This window comes from Panthera uncia, assembly GCF_023721935.1.
Source record: "Panthera uncia isolate 11264 chromosome A1 unlocalized genomic scaffold, Puncia_PCG_1.0 HiC_scaffold_17, whole genome shotgun sequence".
Lineage (NCBI taxonomy): Eukaryota > Metazoa > Chordata > Mammalia > Carnivora > Felidae > Panthera > Panthera uncia.
Window position 1 is genome coordinate 38,827,106 of NW_026057577.1, and position 22,325 is coordinate 38,849,430.

General features: G+C 40.5%; 1 protein-coding gene across 1 annotated transcript in view; it reads left to right on the top strand.

Annotated features, from left to right (window-relative positions):
- The window catches only part of STK32A (serine/threonine kinase 32A), a 133,152-nt gene that overhangs the window by 89,974 nt on the left and 20,853 nt on the right, over window positions 1–22,325 (top strand). Inside the window, exons 7-9 of the mRNA XM_049649439.1 lie at window positions 7,392–7,481; window positions 16,830–16,927; window positions 21,880–21,996. Of these exons, the coding sequence (XP_049505396.1) occupies window positions 7,392–7,481; window positions 16,830–16,927; window positions 21,880–21,996 (305 nt within the window). The remainder of the gene's footprint in view (window positions 1–7,391; window positions 7,482–16,829; window positions 16,928–21,879; window positions 21,997–22,325) is intronic.

The following is a 22,325-nucleotide window of genomic DNA, read 5'->3' on the forward strand; positions in this document are numbered from 1 at the left end:
CAGATGTGAAAATGCTACAGGGATATGACAGTGACCATGAAGGTGACCAGTGGATGCCTAAAGCCCAAGCAACACTGATTAAAGGTATCTTGAGAGCAAACTTTCGCCAGCAATGATTAACGTGTGTCATCTCTTCCCAATGTTTATTTTAATGTATGTTTGGATATATTGGTTCACGAAGGCAGACCTGTAGGATCCACAGCCTGCATGATATAAATGTTCCAGTGGCAGTAAGCTCTTTCTTGTGTGTTTAGGAAGCTGTTGGATGTGGGAGTCCTAAACGTGCACAGCTCCTTATTCATTTGACTTTTACAAAAGGGATTTACAGTGGGACCAAAACTCCCAAGTACCATCCATTGCTCATTACTTATTTACCTGGGTGCATTTTACACCTGAGTGGCCAGCCCCTACCTGTGCTTGAGGGCTAAGAAACACTTTTGTGTATGACCTCTAATTTCAAAGCTCAGGGTCATTATTTATTTATGGACTGTCTAAAAAGATTCTTTCCACTTCCTTCCAGGGCCTAATTTCTTCCTTCCCTTTACTACTTCTGACATTTGGGAGCAGATGCTCAGAATCTCAGAAATGTGAGCAATAGTGAGACTTAGCATGAAGGTGACTTTCCTGAGAATACCAGCTGTCCCTGCCTCAAGTAAGAAGCCAGGAGCCTCTCTCACCCTGGTGCAGATAAACTCTGTGGAGCTTCACAATTTTGAGAGGGTCCTTCCCTCGCCCAATGAGGCCACTGTTGCACAATTTAGAAAAAGGTTCTCTGCCCACCACAGCCTTATGAAGGCGCATGGCTGGTCAAGCAGAACACAATTTGGGGTTCTGTCCCCACTTGCTCCCTTATCCGATTGCCTTTATGTACAACAGATTGCTCTACCATTTGTTGAGGTTCTGAAGGGAGATATATAGGTCCTGTTGACCTATAAGCCTTTTCAAAATTTACCTTCCATTCAGAGAACAATGTTTTCATCTTGGGCCTCAAACATGGCTTCATCTTATTTCTAACATCAAGCCATCCTATTCTCTCTCCTTTGACTTCTTTCTCCTCCTCATTTTCTTGTCAACTTTGTGATTGTAGATTATGAGAAAGGTCTAGAAATAAATTAATCTTCAAGTTTACCTGCCCTTAGAAACTACTCTTGTGGGGCGCCTGAGTGGTTTAGTCAGTTAAGCGTCCACCTCTGGATTTTGGCTCAGGTTGTGATCTCATGGTCATGAGATCAAGCTTGTGTTGGGCTCCATGCTGAGCATGAAGCCTGCTTGGGATTCTCTCTCTTCCTCTGTCCACCCCCCCCCTAAAATAAAGAAAATTAAATTTAAAAAAAGAAACTACCTTTGTGAAAGTATAATTGTATAATATTATAGTTAAGAGTGTGGATTCCAGAGCCCAATTGCCTAAGTTCAAAACCTAGTTCACCCCCTGACTAGCTCTGAGAATTTCAAAAGACTGTCTAAACTTTCTCTGAATCTTAGTTCTTTGAGGAACCAAAAGAGTAATTAATTCTTAGAGCTGCTGTAAAAACAAACGAGCATACTATTTATAATCTGCTCGATTGCTGTGCCTGCCAGAAGAAAATCACTCAGATGTTAAATATTAATATAATTCCATGAGGTAATAGTGGCTTTCTCCCCTAAAGAAGGAAACTTAGGCCTTAGCATCTTGTTTTATGTGACTGTGTCTGTATTAGATGGTCAGTGAAGCTGGGCATTTACCTGTCTTTACTAAAGAATTCTTTTGATTTCAGAAGAGATATGCCAAATCTTCTGTGCGTCTACTTGTTATGTCTTGTGTTTAAACAGTTTTGTTCAGCCCTAATTCTCAGGCAACACTTTCAATGGTCTATTCTGCTTTTTCCTTCTGTGCACAGGAGGCTAAGACCATTTATCAGGGCATTTTACTGTTGGTAAGGCTGGGGCTCTGTTGCTTAGGGGAGTAGGAGTGGCCATCTCAGTGGGCCTGAGGGACCATCCAAATCTACACCTAGTACCTAGTGTACTGACCCTCCCATTCATAAGTTTTGGGGTTTCAACAATGACTTAAGAGGACTTTTTGTCTTAATTTCTCATCCTGAACTCACCTGGAGAATAACCACAGTTAGTAAGAGAAACAGTATTTTGGAAGGGAGTGGATATGTGAATGGGATAGAAGCAAACAAGAGAGCTATTTCCAAAACACTGCCCTGGGGATCCCTTTCTGAAGAAAATAATTTTTTAAGGTTATTCGCTGTTTACTCAGATTCTGAAAACCTAAGGCTTTCAGGCATTGCCCGGGGACCGTAATTAACCACTCTTAAATGAACACATTCCTGGTAACTCCCACCCCCCAGCTCATTTTGTAGAGCTGCTCTTGTGAGAATCACCTGACCCACAAATCGATGCCTGCCTTTTTGAGTGTCTTCTGGTGTGATTTTCCACGTCTGATATCTGAAGCCCTCAATTTGTCCTCTCCATCCACAGTTACAGAATGGCACCCCTGATGGGCCATCACATGCACCTTTTGCACTGGGATTTTAGCAGCCGTGGCTGCTGACCGTCTGTCTCCGACATTCCTTCGACGCCTGTTCCTCCAAGCGAGCTGTGTGTCACATCACACTGCTTACGTTTTAATTCAGCACCCGTCAGTGACAGGCAGAAACTCCGTTCTATTCTTCCTGATCCATACTGGTTCATATTCATCAGAAAAGACCGATTTAAAGGAACTAAATCCTTTTGTAAAATGGATAATCTTTCCACCACGTCAGTGAACATTCAGAATTTGCGTGAAAAAAATGTTTTTAATTTAGAACATACCTGTTACTGTCCCCCCCCCCGCCCCCCCCACACACATGTCTCATTCGCTGTCTCAGAGCACAAGCTTGGCATTAGATGTTGGATGGCTCATCATCAATTGTCCTGATACATATTTTCATATCCTACCAACTGAAGTACCCCATCCAGTTCTATCAATTCCATGGTGTCTAAATTTTTGTGTTTGTCTTAAATTATTCAGGAAATAAATGCTACATCCAGAGGAGCGATAATGTCTGCCTGGCATAGCTGAGAAAACGACAATTATGGCATCATCTATAATTTAGTTTCCTTAATATCCTCCCTAGTCCCAGGGAACAGAGAAAAGCAAAAACTCACTCGGGGGGTATAAAGAACTCAGCCTACTGCTTGAACAGCTTCGTCCTTGCGGAGTCCCAAAATGGGCCTAAATACCAAGTGGGTAGCATCTTTTTAAGAAAAAGATGTTTGTTATATTTGTATTTAATGCATTATAATTATATGTAATGTATAAATTTACATAGAAGTATATTTATATATTCATAAACATATAATACAATATTATAACATATATATGTGTATATATATAACATATATATGTATATATGTATATACATATATGTATATACATATATGTATATATATACATATATATTATATTATATATAATATACATATTCTAATATACATTATATGCTCATTATATAATATACATTATGTATTTTTATAAATATCTATATCAATCTATATATATGGGGAGAGAGAATCATAGCGCCCTATATTCAAATTCAGTAGGTCTCAATCAAATTCGTTAAGTCTCTGATAGTGCCTAAGGATATGCATTTTTAACAAGAACCCCAGGATGATGTGACACACATACTTTCAGTATCTTCGGGTGGCAGACATGTTTGAAAGTTGGGGAACACCAGCTGACCGGTTATGGTGTCCTGGAGACCTGTGTTGAGACAGATCCCCGGGCGGAACACAGGCCCAGTGAGAAAAACATGTAAGTCAAGACAAAAATGACAGCTGGAGCAAATGACTCATTACTATCATTTTAGATTTGTAATGCGATCCTCTGTCTCAAGGTACAGAGGTGAAAAGACCAGGCAAAACTGCTTTTCTAGGGGCACCCAATCAGGACCTTCTGAGTCCTGTACCTGAAAAACTTCACCCTAAAGTAGCGGTTGTAACTGGGGATGGTTTAGCTCTACTTCCTGTCTCCATAGAGGACACGTGGCAGTGTCTGGAGACGTTTTGATTGTCAGGATTCCAGCCAGGAGTGGGAAGTGCTGTTGGCATCCATAGTGAACTTCCTGCAATGCATAGGACAGTCCTCACAGCAAAGAATTACCAGGTCCAAGAGGTTGAGAAACTCCGAGTAAGGTCCTGGGCTTATGGTCCCTCATTCCCAAGGCAATTCCCACGTCCCTCAACCAGTGGGCACCTGAGCCTTCCCCTAAGTGAGGCAGCACTTAGATGCATTTTCACAGCACAGTCGGAACCCGGCAGAGAGACCACCAGGTATGGCAGCATCCTGGGCCTGACCATGTGGCTTCAGGCCAGTGTCCATGGGCTCTGTGGAGTTCTGCTTGCGTTGTTTGGCTAAGACCACCAGGCTCCACGTTCCAGGAGATCCTGGCCCTCAGACAATTTCTCCCCACCCTTCTTTGTGCACCCTGGCAGGGAAACAAACTCTGAGCCAACCGGGAAGTGGTTGTTTCAGTGTATCCAGCTCTTTGATCTTGTGATAAAGCACAAGATGTTTTGGGGAGATTTGTAACCCAATAAAGGGGGCCTGGACAAACTTCTTGATTCTAATCCCAGCTCTGCTACTTCTGAGCCCTGTGAAATTAATTTTTTTAATGTTTTTATTTATTTTTGAGACAGAGAGAGACAGAACATGAGTTCTGAGGGACAGAGAGAGAGGGAGACACAGAATCTGAAGCAGGCTCCAGGCTCAGAGCTGTCACCACAGAGCCCGACGTGGGGCTGGAACTCAAAGACTGTGAGGTCATGACCTGAGCCGAAGTCGGGCGCTCAACCAACTGAGCCACCCAGGCGCCACTGAGCCCTGTGAAATTAACCACAAACAACTTTTCCATTAAATAGGGACTGTTTCACTAGGCTGCCCTGTTTGAACAATGACCATTAATCAAATAAATGTAAATACTACTGAAAAATAAAATTCAACATTCCTTCAACCAAATTCAAAAGAAATATATAACACGTACTTACCGGGTCAGGATCTTCTATGAAGCCAGGTCCTGTTCTAAAAGAGTGCTCTCACAACTTATTGAGTATCAGAATCACCTGGGAGGCTTGTTCAGACTCTGGGCTCCATCCCCAGTTTCTAATTCAGTAGGCTGTGGGCGCAGGGTGGGGCGGGTCGTGCTCCAGAATTTGCATTTCTAACACGTTTCCAGGTGTTGCTGTTGATGCTGGTCTGAGGACCACACTTTCAGAACCACGAGGCTCCAAAACAGCCTCTACCTTTTTTTTTGCACATGAGATGGATAATCTCAGGATTGGAGCTCGCTTAGGACATCCACTCAGACTAGAGGATCACATGCCTGGCTGCTCCTCTGAATCACCTGTGGAGTTTCTGGTTGTTTTTCACTCAGATTCCTGGCTTTCCTACCATCCCACTGCTAACAGAGTCTCCACATATGCATTTGCCAAAATGGCACTGAAGTTTCTGATCATGAGAAACGGCAACAGTTGAACACTTTCTTCTTCCCAAATGCTGGCTGGCCTAAGTCTGCCCCAGTATTATTTTATCTGATTTCCCCAGTACACTCATGAGAAAATCCCTGTTATCATTCCAGCTTTACAGAGAAGGTGTCACCTTTTTAAGGTAATACGGCTATTTAGTGGTAGAACGTGGACTTGAAACCAGGCATTCTGACTCCACAGAACAAGCTCGTAACTACCATGTCTCCAGGCTGACCTGATTTGGATCAATGAGCCCCGTGCACATGACCCGTGGGAAGAAAGAAAGAACCAAACAGAGACAATTTAGGCAGTGATAGAAGACCTACCAGAATTGTTTGTTAGTAGGGGTGCCTAGGTGGCATGTGATTTTGGCTCAGGTTATGACCTCCTGGTTCTTGAGCTCGAGCCCCATGTCAGGTTCTGTGCTGACAGCCTGGAGCCTCCCGTGGATTCTGTGTCCCCCTCTCTCTGACCCTCCCGCACTCACATTCTCTCTCTCAAAAATAATAAAAATTTTAAAAAATCATCTGTTGGTACTATTCAGGCAAGAATACGTTCACTTTCAGCTAGACACATGCTATTTTTACTTTATTAAAATGTCATCACACAAGCGACACAAAACACCATTTTGCACAAAACAAAACCCTAGCAAGAAAGGCAGTGAGATTTGTCTTTAGCAGAGGCTGGGTGCTATGAGGGAGCAGATCGAGAAGTTCGGCAGTGGGGATTGTGGACCGTGAGTCGTGGAAACAGGAGCAGATGACATCTCCTCCGATTACAGCCATGTCACATCACAACCACAGAGCATGTAAATGGAAATGCCAACACTTCAAGGTCCTCCAAAAGCATATGAATTTTGTGCCAACAGCTAACATAATGGGCTTGTCGGCCTGAGCTTCTGCTACTGCCCTCTTCCTCCTTGCAGCTGGAAATGCAGGGACCCTAACACTCTCTGCAGAGTGTGCTGATGGCAGGGATGAAGTGTTAGACTCCCACTCTGTGGCCATGAGTGTCAGAGCTGGGAGAGACTCTAGAGATGATTAGTCCACTCTTCTTTTTTCTTTTCTTTTCTTTTCTTCTTTTCTTCTCTTCTCTTTTGTTTTTCAAAAAGAAACTCGAGTTCAGCATAGGGAAGGGACTGGGAAGTCTATCATGTATTAAGACTCTGCCGAGTTGAGGGCAGAAATCAGGTCTCTTGGCTCCCAGCCTAGGGCTCATTATACAGCCTCTTTATGAATAAAACTTGGCTTTTTTTGCCCCTGCCTTCACCCCCAAACATTCTGTTGGGAGCGGGGAGAGGACAACCTAAACTATCACACAAAAATGCTAATAATATTTCAGAAAAATGAGGAGGAAAAAGGACTCTTCCTTGGCAAAAATAAATAAATAAATACATACATACATACATACATACATGCATACATACATATATACATGTGTCCATGTTCGCGTCAGCTTTATAGTAACGATATTTAGCTCTGGAAAAAAAAATCCCATAGGAGACACTTGGAAAATGCTTGGAAATTCGATACTTAGAATAGCTTTTGGCTGCCTCCCTTTTGATGCTCTCAGGTGATACCAACTTAAAACGTTGCCAACAAAACGTTGTAAGTGGGACTACCAGAGTGTGAGCTCTTAAACACCTAGGGTGGAGAGATTGAGCTGCAGACTACCATCAGATCCTCAGTTTGCCATATGTGTTCTGGCCACCAGAAAGTTGCTGGTTGAAGACCCTGCTGGTCTTGAGGACAGAATAATTGTGCCACTACTGCCTGTACCCAATGGCAACAGGCGTGCAAGAACTGACAGACCAAGCTTCCAGAGGCTCTCAGGGAGAAGCGTGGTTGCGGCACTGAGTTGAATGGGACTTAACGTTCTGTGTGGTGCTTTTGTCTCGCCAGGGCACGTGCACATCACAGACTTCAACATCGCGGCGATGCTGCCCAGGGAGACGCGGCTCACCACCGTGGCGGGCACCAAGCCTTACATGGGTATGGGCTTCACGAGTGGCGGGGTTAAAGAGCAAGGCTTTTGTTTTAAATTTGGTAGACATTTAGTCCGGGTCCAATAATCCGTAGGCATTTGCAGCTGGAAATGCCAAGTACCCCTCTGACTTTACCAGGGAAGCTTCTGATTTCCCAGGTCGGAGATGAGCCTCAGGATTTTCCATTTAGCAAGCACCCAATCTGATCTTGATTCGGGAGGGCCAGTGATTACACTTCGAAAGACCGTTTTATGAGTTATTTAGGACAGCTTCTACCCACTTCCTAACAAAGAATAGTAGTGGATTGAATAAATGTCTACTAATTACCTCTGTGCTTAGCAGGGTATCAGGTACAGGTGACTCTGCAGTGAGCAAAACACACAAGATCTCCAGCTCATAGAGCTTACTTTCTAGTGAGAAGAGTTTCAACAAATAGAATCAAATAGAAGTTAAATGCAGTAACAAATCAGATGGTAATAAGTGACATAAGTATTACTCTACCCGTTATTTGCATATCCCTACATTACATACATAGGGCTGTAAAGTTCACAGTGCCTCCCACTTGCTATTTTGCTTTTAGTTTTAACACCACGACAAACCCATGAGTTCTCCTTTTGAAAGATGGAGAACTGGATTTTTCCTGAAGATTCAAAATATACCCAGAGGGAGACTAAAAGGCTAAGGTTAGGTGCCGAAATTGTCAACAAGGTCTCACATTTAATTATGTTAACACTCACAAATTACTGCACATTGTAAGTGCTGTTGTTGGAGATGGCATCTGTGTGTAGACACCAATCTGGCTGAATTAGCCCTGTCTCTCCCCTCCACCCCCAGAGATGTTAAGACAGAACTATGGCCCTTTCCCCAAAAGTGTTCAGCAAGAGGGACTTTTCCCTTCTTCCCACTATTCCCCAGACAGGTGAGTCAGACCTCAAGAGAATTGTCTGTAACGTCTGTGTGCAGCTGTGAGAATAGTGACCTGGTTTTCCAGTCTTAGTCAATGTCTGGTTCATCACTGCACTTGCTGACTGCTCCTGGTACTAATGGAGCCTGAGCTATCCCTGGAGGGTTGATAAGTTTGGAGTTCAGTCTTCCTGGGGACCATAACATCAGGAGACAGATAGGTAGCAGTGTGTGAGTGTGTGTTGGGGTGAGGGATATGGATTAGCCACAGGATGGGATCCAGTAGACTGGAGGGAGGGAGGTTCCGGTCAGCGTGGCTTACTAGAAACACCACCAGTTCTAGTAGTGCTCAACTATACCAGAATCTTGGAGGTGATGCCCAAGGGTAGGGTCATTTAAAAGCTCTTCAGGTAATGCTGCCGTGTAGCCAGAGTTGAGAAGCTGTGTCACGGATCGTGAGCCAGGTCGGCTACTAGGAGCAACTAAAGAGAGATCACCCTGGGGCAGGGACAGAGCATTTGTGTTAGGATTGCTGTGCCTGCAGTGTCCTTCTTCCATGTCCTAAAATAAATGGTACTTTCTGGGAAAAGGGAGAAGGGATATGAGAGACAGATTGGCTGTCTCCACATCAGGATGGCTGAATCCAGCTGCGTGACATGGGGAGGCTCTGGATCAGATACGACATTAGTCTTTAAATTCGTAGGACTGCATTTTAAAGTATCTGGAGTAGATGTTGTAATAAGTAAAAAGAATTTAAATGTTTTAAGCCACAGACTGCACTATCTTTGAGGGAGCCCCCTACCCAACAAAAATGGGAAGATAGACACTGCATAGTTCTTGGCAACTGATAAAAGGATAAACACTATTTATGCTTCTACCCTAATTAGTTGAGATGCTTAGAGCAGATGATGCCACTGGTTAAACCAGTGGAATTAGGAGGTAGAACGAACTGTACTGACTAGATATGGTCAGAGTAATTTAAGAGCAAAAAATCTGAACTTGAAATCAAGGGTAAGAGCAAAGCCACTTCTTTTAATATCTCATTCTCTTCCTCATGTAACTAGAGAGAGGAAAAGAAAACCCCCACATGCAGGGCCACCTCACTTTCCAAGAGAAAGAAATCCTCTATGGGAAAAAATGAGTCTTCTTTTAGATGATATTTGAACAACTAGAAATGTCCTGGCTTCCTATTACCAGTGGGGGGAATAAATCTCCTTTGTCACTTCTAAAATAATGGACACATATAATTCAGCCTATTTTCTGCTTAAAACCCACAGTACTCAGATGATAAAAGGGAATATCTGAGCCTGCTGGTCTGATGAATTTATTCTGCAGGTTTCCTGGGTTTCCATATTAAGGGCTATTTTCTTGGAGCCAAATCAGAATGTGCATCTGGGTTTTCTAGGCCTGGTTTCCATGGTGAGAGGAGTAAAGGGAGGCTACCCTTCATTTCTCTCCCCAGTGATTTTAAATACAATATCCGTATAATTTAATTCTCCTCAAATTTGGCATTTCGAGTCCTTTTACAACCCAGAGCTAGGAAATTGGAATGCATTCAAGGTTCTCTACGCCTCTCCACCTTCACCCTTATAATTAACAATTACTAATATTTATTGAAAGCTTTCTATGGGCCAGACAATGTGCTAAATGTTTAACATTCATTTACTCATTTATTTTTTCTTGATGACTCTATGAGGCAGACTATAATTATCACCATTTTACAATGAGGAAATAAGAAGCTAAGTAATTTGCCCAATATCACATGGCTAATCATTAAAAAAAAAAAAAAAAAAAAGCCTACACTTAAAGTAAGCTCTGTCTGACTTTAGAAAGTCGAGCTTCTTCCTGAGAGAGAGAGATAAAGGGAGAAATTATTTTTAGAAATTGTGGGCCTTAAAAGGTTGTAAGTCAATTTAGGGAAGCCAGACTCGTAGAAGTGTTTCCTGTATCATTAAAAATGAGAATCTGTTGGGGCGCCTGGGTGGCTCAGTCAGTTAAGCATCTGACTTCAGCTCAGGTCATGATCTCACACCTTGTGAGTTCAAGCCCCACAGCGGGCTCTGTGCTGACAGCTCAGAGCCTGGAGCCTGCTTGGGATTCTGTGCCCCTCTCTTTCTCTGCCTCTTCCCTGCTCATGCTCTATCTCTCTCTGTCTCAAGAATAAATAAAACATTTAGGGATGCTTGGGTGGCTCAGTCGGTTAAGTGTCCAACTTCAGCTGAAGTCAGATATCCCTGATCTCAGGGTTCTTGAGTTTGAACCCTGAGTCGGGTTCTGTGCTGACAGCTCAGAGCCTGAAGCCTGCTTCAGATTCTGTGTCTCCCTCTCTCTCTGCCCTTCCCCATTCATGCTTTGTCTCTCTCTCTCTCTCAAAAATAAAATAATAAAAAAAAAAGAATAAAACATTTTAAAAAAATGAGGATCTGTCATCCCTTAACTCTTTATCCAAAGGTTGTCCTTCCTTTGATTTTGGGGTAAGAGTCCTTCTAAGAGGTGTCATAGGTAGAAGTCTGCTTTTTCTTTTTGAAAACTATGTTCCAAATAATTTGGTAATATCTATGTAACAGACACGAGTACTCATTTTATAGTGCTCCTGTGGGAGCACAAAGAGGGGTAAATTGTACCCGTTTACAGTACTAATTAGCAGTTATAGAAAGAAAAAATATTCTAAGGAGAAAGAAAGAAAACTAGAATGAAATACTGGCGATTATAGGAATATGTGACATCTACTAAGAAGAGATGCTGGGCATATTACTCTATACAGCAGTTTCCTGGCTCTGGAAAGGCGAGGATGAACAGTCGGACAGTTCTGAACCACCTTCCCTTCAGAATCTTTTAGCTTCTTGTTCCCTTCCCTCCTTACTCACCCTCACTCCTACCTCTGTGTGAATATAACCCAGATCACTTACAGCTTACCCAATTAAAACATTCTTCTCTTTCCAATTAAAAACAAAGCAAATTCACTATGGCAAACGTGTAAAATGCTGATAAGCAAAAGGCAGTTAAATTAATCCATCTACTTGTAGATATTTATGCTTTCCTTCCAGACCTTTTTATCTGTGTGTATACACACACACACACACACACACACACACACGCGTTTTTCTTTATTAAAAGTTGGATCATACTGAATTTTTGTACCCTAAATGTTCACTTTATAATGTGATAGCAATAGACAAAATGAGCATTTATGATGGCCCAAGCACTTTGCTAAGGTTTTAACATTTATTGTACCATTACATTCTCAAAGCAACCCTGTGAAATAGGCTTACTATTATTCTGATTCCACAGATTAAAAAAAAAAAAATCAGGCCAGGAGAAAAAGTGACAAGAATGTATCACACAGGAAGTAACAAAGTTAATGAATTTAAACCTACGTCTAACAAATCTTGAGCCATGGCACTGATGGTGATAATGATGGTGAGGATGATTAAGATACAATATCTGACATTAACTGAGGTCTTCCTATGTACCAAGCACTGTTCCAAGTGCGTGTATTACATTGTTTAAACTAAAACTTCCATGAGGTCAATACTCCGGTTGTTTCCACTTGAAACATGCAAGCTGAGAAATTAAGCACTTTCTCAAGGTGGAGTTAGGGATACAACTGTAAGGCTCAGAGTCTCAACTCTACTATGCTATGCAACCTCTCTGCCTCCATTCTATAAACCTGCCTCAGCCAGAAATGCAACTTGTTTCTCTCCAACTCCAGAACCTGGTCTTCACGAATGATACTGCTTATTCTCCCATGCCCATGTATATATAACTATCATTTTTAATGATCATGTGCTCCAGAATTAGAGGGCTGCATCAAATTTAACCAATTCCTCGTTATTGAATGTTGGGTTGTTTTTTATTTTGAAATATGAATGCTGACCCTTTATCAGATATGTCGTTTGTAAATATCTTCTCTCATTCCATAGTTTTGTTGATTTGTTCCTTCACTGTGCAGAAGCTTTTTATCTTGATAAAGTCACAGTAGTTCATGTTTGCTTTTGTTTCCCTTGCCTTCAGCAACATGCCTAGTAAGTTGCTCCAGCCGAGGTCAAAGAGGTTGCTGTCGTGTTCTTCTCTAGGATTTTGGTGGTTTCCTGTCTCACATGTAGGTCTTTCATCCACTTGAATTTATTTTCATGATTTGGTGTATGGTGTAAGAAAGTGGTCCAGTTTCATTCATCTGATAAAGGGTTAGTATCCAAAATCTATAAAGAATTTCTCAAACTCAACACCCAAAACACAAACAACCCAGTTAAGAAATGGGCAGAAGACATGAATAGACACTTTTCCAAAGAAGGCATCCAGATGGCTAACAGACACATGAAAAAATGCTCAACATCAATCATTATCAAGGAAATACAAATTAAAACCACAATGAGATACCACCTCACACCTGTCAGAATGGCTAAAATTAACAACACAAGAGACAATAGGTGTTGGCAAGGATGTAAAGAAAGGGGAACCCTCTTGTACTGTTGGTGGGAATGCAAACTGGTGCAGCCACTCTGGAAAACATTATGGAGGTTCCTCAAAAAAGTTAAAAATAGAACTACCCTATGATTCAGCAATTGCACTGTTAGGTGTTTACCCAAAGGATACAAAACTACAGATTCAAAAGGGTACATTGTCAACATTATCAATAATAGCCAAACTATGGAGAGAGCCCAAGCTATTTGAGACAGGCCAGATGTCCATCGACTATTAGATGGATAAAGAAGATGTGGTATACATATACAATGGAATATTACTAGCCATCAAAAAGAATGAAATCTTGCAATTTGCAATGATGTGGATGGAGCTAGAGGGTATTATGCTAAGTGAAATGAGTCAGTCAAAAAAAGACAAACACACATTATTTCACTAATATGTGGAATTTAAGAAACAAAACAGATGAACATACGGGAATGGAGGCAGGAGGAGAGAGAGGGAAACAAACCAGAAGTGACTCTTAAAGATACAGAACAAACTGAGGATTAATGGAGGGAGGTGGGTGAGGGAGGGGCTAGATGGTGGATGGGCATTAATGAAGACACTTGTTGTGATAAGCACTTGGTGTTGAATGTAAACCTAAAACCAATATTGCACTGTATGCTAACTAAAATTTAAATTTAAAAAATACAAGTAAATTTGTAATAAAACTCCTATTAGCAGAAATAGGTCCTGTAGTTTGTTTATCTTTATGATAAATTACCACTCAAAGAATTCCTGGTCACTGGATATTTATTTATGTGTTAATGTGTTTCCTCCTGAAAATTTACACTGATTTCTGTTCATTCATTCTGGAAGTGTCTGAGGATATTCACTTCCCTGCATTTTCAGCAGGGCTGAACAATGAATATCTTTAATCTTCCTGAAAAGATGATTTAAAATGATCCCTCATTATAATACTGATACTACACTTCTCTGACTTATTCTATAAATTGTCTGTGCATGCTCTTTGCTCATTTTCTATTAGGGTGTTAATATGTTTATCCTATCCTGATATTTCTTATTAATTATATAAAATAATATTTTATTAATTACATAAAAATTCTAGCCCCTTATATGTTCAGAATATTACAGGGTATCCTATGTGTTATAAATATGATATCCTAATTTTCCATTTACTATTATTCTTATGACATTTTTCATATAAAGAACTATTTTCTAATATCATCATACCATTGGTCTTTTTTATAGTTTTTACCTTTGATGCTATTCTTAGTGGGACCTTCTTACCTCCAGATTTTGGATATGATTACCTAATATTTTTATTATTGTTATATTTTCACTTATTCACTTATATTCACTTTATATTTATATATTTATATATATTTATATATATAAATATATATCATATATTTATATATATTTATATATATATCATATATTTATATATATTTATATATATATATCATATATTTATATATTTTCACTTATTCACTTATATTTTTCCTTATTCCAGTGACATATAATCCTGACTAAAGATGTGTCATAAGGATCTGACTTTGGTTTTTGTTAGATCATTACATTAAATAATTGTTTTGAGACAACATATCAAATAAGACCGTTTCATATTGATTTATAGTATGTTCATCATGAACTAAATATCCTTATATACTACTGTCTACATTATGTGGTTTTCAAATCTTAATTGTAGCTTTATAATAATATTGAATACATGAGATGCAGGTCTATGTCTTTGTTTTCAGAAAACCTTTATTATTCACAGATTTTTTTTGGTAGATGAAATTTAGACTACCTTTTTAAGTTTCACTCATTATTTCTATTGCATTACATTTATGGATTAGGTTTTGGGCCCTTGCTTCTTATTTCTTGACCGAGAATCTAATATCTAGGTGTTCTAAAACCTGAAAACCAAATAATGGAAATCCAGATAGCAAACAGACACATTAAAATGTGTTCAGGCTTGTTAGTAGTCAGGAGGTTGCCAATTTAAACCACAATGAAAGATCAGTACACACTTAGTAGACTAGCAGAATTCAAAAAGTCAGCTAACACCAAGTGTGGGTAAGGACGCTGAGCAAAAAAAAACCAAACCAAACCAAAACAAAACAAAAACCCTCTCATACACTGCTGGTCACGGCATTAATTGGTACTACCACTGGGTTAAATATGTGAAGATGCGCGTCCTATCCCCAGCATCTCCCCCTGCAGGAATGTACCCTACAGATGTGTGGACTTTAAGGAGTCTTACACGTATAGGAATGTTCATGGCAGCGTTGTTCATAACACTCCCAAGTTGAAAACACCCAGATGTTAGGTATTCTCTTAGCAAAATGGCCTATTTATCCCTCAGAGTTCTCTGCTATTTCTCTGAGATGCCTGTGGCTTGTCACCCAGGGGAGTATCTGACATGACAACTATTAGGTACTGATAAGGGAAAGGGGAAATAAAGCCCATTCCATCCAGGGGCGGGGGTGGGGGGCGGACTGTGGGGTCAGGGTCATTGTCTCCTGAACTGCATGGAGACCTAGGACTTGCAGGAAGGATGCATTCACGCGTGGGAGATGAATTTACGAGGGAATGAGGTCTGCCTAGTTCTGCTACCACAGGCTCTTCCCATTAGGGTCAGTCCTGGGCCTCGTGATGTCAACATTCTGTCCACAGGATTTGGCTTGGGACTTGAGTACCTGGGTAGGTCAGCCCTGGTGCAGGCCCCATGTCACACCGATTTCCTTTTTCCAGAGGCAACACCTTACTACCAGAGGCTCGGGTCAGCTGTGTATAGCTTTTGACAAGTAAAATCCCCATTCCTATGAACGTTTGCCTCTTCAGAACGGGCACTGATGTTTGGAGCACTTTCTAGGTGCCAGGCACTGAACTGAGATTTTGGCATCTCATTTAATCTCTCACCTCTAGAAAGATCTCCTGCTTATTATTCTGACCTTGCTGATGAGGATTTCTCAAGTTCAGGCAGCTGACTCGTTCAAGGTCAGAACAAGTGGTAAAGGCAGATTTTGAACCCAGAAAGCATGGCTCCAGAGCTAATAATTGCCACCATTGCTTGTTTACTTGACTGATCATTATTTTTTCAACACGTTTTGTTGAGTGACTCTGCATGCCAGGTTCAATATGACACTAGAAATGTAGCGGTGAGCAAGCCACTCTTGCTTTGTGCCTCATCCCTCACGAGTTAGGTGTGTTCCTGGAAGAGTATGGAGAAGGTCCACAGTGTGTCAAAGCGCTTAGAGAATGCATAACTAACTAGTCTACGGCCATACCACCCTGAATGCGCCCGATCTCGTCTGATCTCGGAAGCTAACCAGGGTCGGGCCTGGTTAGTACTTGGATGGGAGAATGCATAACTAGGGGGTCACCAGTGGGGGCCAAAATTGACTGTAGCTTTGCTATGTTGTTGAAAGAGTCCTTTCAAACAACCATGTTACTAAGTGTGAGTTTCACACCTAATGAAAAACCTTACATCGTCCAGAATGTCGGCCCCCTCTCTCCCGCTCCCTCATCACCTGTAATAGCAGGCTGTAAATGCCGTCCTTGTGTCTTGTAACCACTCTGAGATGCAGAGGTAATCCGACGTATGGTGCACCAAATTCTAAGCGCGTTTGCAGAAGTAATACAAATAAAGGTCCTTTAGTACCAACCTTCCAAATCAAGACAACAAATACCATCTTCTTGGCCGTTTGAATTTTAGCATCATCTGAACATTTGAGGCCTTATGGGATCCAATTTTTAATAGGTATATGATATAAACGAGAGCAGAATTTGCCCATCAAGGTCTGTGCTTGCCCGTATGTGGGTTGATGAATTAGTCTACTGAGACTAGGAAATTAGACATTTTTGCCTGCTGTGAGCAATCTAGCAGTGGATGATAAACACCCAAACAGTGTTTATTCCTTTATTTACCCTGTAATGTGCCTTAGGAGGAACATGTTGGGAAAAGGGATCCGTTAATGGATCAGGGAATAAAACTGACCTGACTTCTCTGTGTTTTCAGCACCTGAGATGTTCAACTCCAGAAGAGAAACGGGCTATGCCTTTGCTGTTGACTGGTGGTCCCTGGGAGTGACGGCATATGAGCTCCTCAGAGGCCGGGTATGGGAGAATCACAGTTTTCTTTGGTTCCTCTTCTGTCAAGTTTCCTTTTTAAAATAGAAGAATGGATTTTTTTTTTTTTTTTTTTTTTGCTAAACTCAAGCAGTTTGTTTGCAGGGTGAAAGCATTATGCCATGTGATGCTTGGGACTTCTGCACATTCACTCTCCCACGTATGGAGCCAAGCATGTGAGTTAGTATTAAACGCAGATAAAATGAAATAATATGGATATTATAAACTGCCAGAGAGGGAAAATCAGTGCACCTCACTAAATAGCTTGTGTAAATATATTTGTTTGTTTAAAGAAAATCATTTGGTGGTGACAGTACAGGACTCTAACATAGACATGCTTCCTTAAGGCAAGTGTGAATTATTAACACAACACAATTCATGCCCTGTCTTGTTGGTTCCTCTCTGTCATCAGGCCCCTGGGTTCTGAGTTCAGTGGAAAATGAGAGTAGTTTCCTTTTATTTTTTAATTTTTTTTTTAATTTTTTTAACGTTTATTTATTTTTGAGACAGAGAGAGACAGAGCATGAACGGGGGAGGGTCAGAGAGAGGGAGACACACAGAATCTGAAACAGGCTCCAGGCTCTGAGCTGTCAGCAGAGAGCCCGACGCGGGGCTGGAACTCACGGACCGCGAGATCATGACCTGAGCCGAAATCGGCCACTTAACTGACTGAGCCACCCAGGCGCCCCGAGAGTAGTTTCCTTTTAAAGAAGACTTTCCTTAAACTAAGAAAATGCCTAAAGAGAATTTTGCCAAGAGAATATTTTTTCCCTCCCTCCCATATCATATTACCTCTGTGGTACTTCCCTATGATGTGCTGTATTAACACTGTCAGATTCACTTTTCTTTTCTTTTCTTTTCTTTTTTCTTTCTTTTCTTTTCTTTCTTTCTTTCTTTCTTTCTTCCTTTTGTTTTGGAAAGTTGAAGGAAAGTTACTGTTAGATTATTGAATTTAAATCCACTCTGTCAAGTATTGCTCTGGTGAGTTTTTCAAGGCCTATCATTTTTTTATGTTTTTATCTCTTCTATATTATTAGATTACAAATTCATGAAAGGTGAAACATGTACCTTATACAGTTTAGTATTATTCCCAGTATTTAACTTTAGATAGATACATAACAGGTGTGTATTGAATGAATGGGGGAATAAGCCACTACATATCAATCTTGCCACATTCGCAGAAAGAATCGCCATGTAGGCTACAGGTAATTATGTTTCAAAATGCAGCTAATCACATTTAATTGCAACTATCAACACAACTAAGCCACAGAGGAAGGGTGCTAAACAATGATTTCGTCTACATTTACAAATTCTCACTTACAGAAAGATACATGTCTCAAAGATATGCTTGACATCTCCGTGGTTTCTGAACTTCATTGCAGTCTTGGTGAATGGGTGGGTCTCTTAACTATTAACCTGCTTGGTCTGCCTTTTCTGCCTTTGTGTTATCCTTGTTAGGTTCTGATGGGTACACACACAGTTTTACACTAATTGTACATCCTTAGCTGCAACTAACTCTATTGCTTTTGTACTCCTGAAATATGACTATAATCACACCTCATTTTCTCCCATCTAATGTTTTACCTTTGCCACCTTATGCATTCTTCATATTCTTGCTTTTATATGCTGCCAAAGAATTATTTCATATATCCTGTCATTGCATACTGTATTACTTTATAGTATATGTTCCATTGATTTAGGGGTGTTCAGTCGATATAAATATTTACAGGTTTTGTAAATAGACTATAGGCTTCACCAATGTAGAAATAATGTGTCTTATTCTTCATTGAATCCCCAGTGCCCAACAGAGGTGCTGGAACATCATGAGCATTCAATAAATATTTGGAAAATGAATAAATATACAATTCTGGTAGCTGATGAATTAACATGTATTTTAAATTTTTGAACTAGAAAGATAAGTTATTTTTTAGGTAAAGATGATGATTGACTATTTTTAATAAGTGGACAGACCATGAGGATGTTTTTTAATACTAGCTTCAGTCACATGGCCTTCTAAAGTAAATGGAAAAAAAGCCCACTTAAACCAGTTAGTTGCCTGTGGCGTTCATCAGTTAATGTATTCATTTATCAAATCATGTTATGTTTCTAGCTGTCTGAGAAACAGTAAGTTTAGAAGCAGAAATGAAGAAAATTAGAAAAAAGAAAAGATGTATGTGCGCATGCATAGAATCCTGGAAGCTGAAGTGTGCCGAACGTGTCCCAGCTCTTAATGGTGTACATGGAATGAGTCACACGTAGTGACCCACATTGCCCTTGGCTAGCAAACAGCCAATAAGCATTGAGTATGGTGACCAGGTACCTAGCATTTCTTTTCTGAGATTGAGTTACATGGGTTATTTCCACTATATTGTTACCAAAACAAATGAATTACCTATAGTCCTTTATTCAGTCTTGTGGGAAGAAAATACATACGATTGTGTATGTTTAGACCTTGGATAAAAGAAATAAAGTCTGGCCAGTCTCCTTTTTAGAGGTCAACTCCTAGCAGTCTGTGGTTCCCCAAGTAACTTGACGTTGATATACCATGTGCAGAGTTAAGCCTTTCTTCTCATCACCTCTATCCATGACTCACCTTGCTGTTCACTATTGACATTGGTATCCACCCTTGTTACCCCATGTTCAAGAGTGATGAAAATCTCTCTCCTGCATTGTGTGTGATATGTGTTAGCTGCTTTGTGGAGAATTTTACCCATGTTATGTGATTCAGTTTTTCCAACAATCTCACGTGGAGGTTTATTTTACAGATAAAGGAGCTTCATCTTACAGAGGAAGGAATTGAAACTCCAATCGAGTGCCTTAATTTAGCACTCAATTCCTTTTTGCCTTCAAAGCTCAAACACTGAATTACATTACCTTTTTTTTTCTGCCAAGTTTTTATTTAAATTCCAGTTAGTTAACATACAGCATAATATTAGCTTCGGGTATAGAATTTAGTGAATCACCACTTGTATACAACACCCAGTGCTCATCACGAGTGCACTCCTTAATATCCATCACGTATTTAACCCATCTCCCCACCCACCTGTCCTCCAGTAACCACCAATTTGTTCTCTGTAGTTGAGAGTTTGTTGCTGGGGTTGCCATTCTTTTTTTACCCACTATCTTCCTTTGTTTTGTTTCTTAAATTCCACATGAATGAAATCATATGGTATTTGTCTTTCTCTGACTTATTTCACTTAGCATGATACTCTCTAGCTCCATCCAAATCTTTGCAAATGGCATGATTTCATTCTTTTTGATGGCTGAGTAATATTCCTGTGTGTGTGTGTGTGTGTGTGTGTGTACTACTTCTTTAGCCATTCATCAGTCTGTGGACATTTGGGCTGTTTCCATAATTTGGCTATTGTTGATAATGCTGCTATAAATATGTGGGGGCATGTATCCCTCCCAATTAGTATTTTTGTATCTTTTGGGTAAATACCTAATAGTGCTATTGCTGAGTCATAGGGTAGTTCTATTTTTAACTTTTTGAGGAACCTCCATACTGTTTTCCAGAGTGGCTGCCCCAGTTTCCACTCCCAGCAAAAGTGTAAGAGGGTTCCCCTTTCTCTGCATCCTTGCCAACACCTGTTGTTTCCTGTGTTGTTAATTTTGGCCATTTTAACTGGTGTGAAGGTATATCTCATTGCAGTTTTGATTTGTGTTTCCCTGATCATGAGCGATATGGAGTATCTTTTCATGTGTCTGTTAGCCATCTATAATTATGTTACTTTTTTTTTTTTTTTTTGAGAGAAAGAAAGAGCACATGAGCAAGGGGAGGGGCAGACAGGGGGAAAGAGAGACAGAATCTTTCTTAAGCAGGCTCCATGGCTCTGTGCGGAGCCCAATGTGGGGCTGGCTCCTACAACCCTGGGATCATGACCTAAGCCGAAATCAAGGGTCGGATGCTCAACTGACTGAGTCACCTTGGCACCCCCTCCCCATTACATTACCTTTAAATACTGATTCATAACAGGAAAAAAATAAACTTCTATTTCTTCCAATTTGTTTCATAGGCCCACAATCACTTATTAAGTATCTTGAAAGGGCCAGGCACTTGATAAATATACATGTCCATATTAACTGTCCCATTGTTGGTTAATCTAATATGGCAATTTTGTCCATTCAACAAACATGTAATGAGCACCTGTTAGGTCCAATGCACACACATATGAGTATGGGATAATCTCTGGCCCTAGGTAGCTCACAGTTCGCATAAAAGATAAAATCCCACAAATCTATTTTATGAAATAGAGAAATTAATATAGGTAAAGACTGCCCTCTAGTGGAAAGCTGTGAAAAATATGACAAAGCCACTGTTTTGATTTCTTTTCCCCCAAGTTAAATCTATAGAAGAACTTGGTTCTCTCAGAAGTGAAAGTACTTTGCCTTGTCATAAAATTCCCTACCCCTCTCCATGGAACTAGCAACTTATAGCATTATGGACGGAGGATGAAGCTCTGTGGGTAACATTCTATCTTGAACTTATTATTGATTCAAACAAGTGCAAGGAGATGCAGAGTAAAATGCTGGATCTCCTTATAATCAACATCTAAGGGACATTTTTTTTAAGTTCCATTTACTGAACACTTGTCCCATGTTTTATGTAAATACTTATATAAGTTACCTTACAAAACAGTCCCAAATTGGTATCTCAGAGGTGGATTTAGTGTACAGAAATGTTTCGTTTGGCCCAATGGACTTAGCTACTTTTAAAAATTCTGAGATTTCACAAGAAACTATAGATTTCTGGTGTCTTTTTTTTTTTAAGAGAGCTGGCGACAGATCACATTTGCATATGAAAACAACAATCAGCTGGAAAGGATTAGAAAATGATACTGAGATTTTAGTCCTTGAAAATTTAGCTCAGAAACATTTGCAAAGCAACATTTTTTCTTTCCCTATAAAAATGAAGACTCTTACTGCTTCTCTCCCCCAAGAGACCATACCACATTCGCTCCGGTGCGTCCAGCAAGGAAATCGCACACATGTTTGAGACGGCTATTGTGACTTACCCTTCTGCCTGGTCACAGGAAATGGTGTCACTACTTAAGAAGGTAAGAAGGAGGACAGCATGACAAAAGGAAGTGGTAAAAAGAAGCATGCTTTCTGGTTGGAGGGAAGAAGTTAGTCTGCAATACTGGAGGCGGTCATGACAATGTACATTTCTAGAGTGGGCTTTGCACCGAACAGCTTTCAAACACATGGTTTCATGAAGGCAACACAGGTGTCCTCTTGCTCAGCCATCTCAAACTCAACTATATCCAAGATGAAGTCCCTGACCTCTGTCTCCTGGACTTTGTGTGATGTTCCCTTTCTCGGTGACTGGCCTCTGCATCCATCCAGTTATGGAAGCCAGAAACGAGAAATGATCCATCTCATCTCC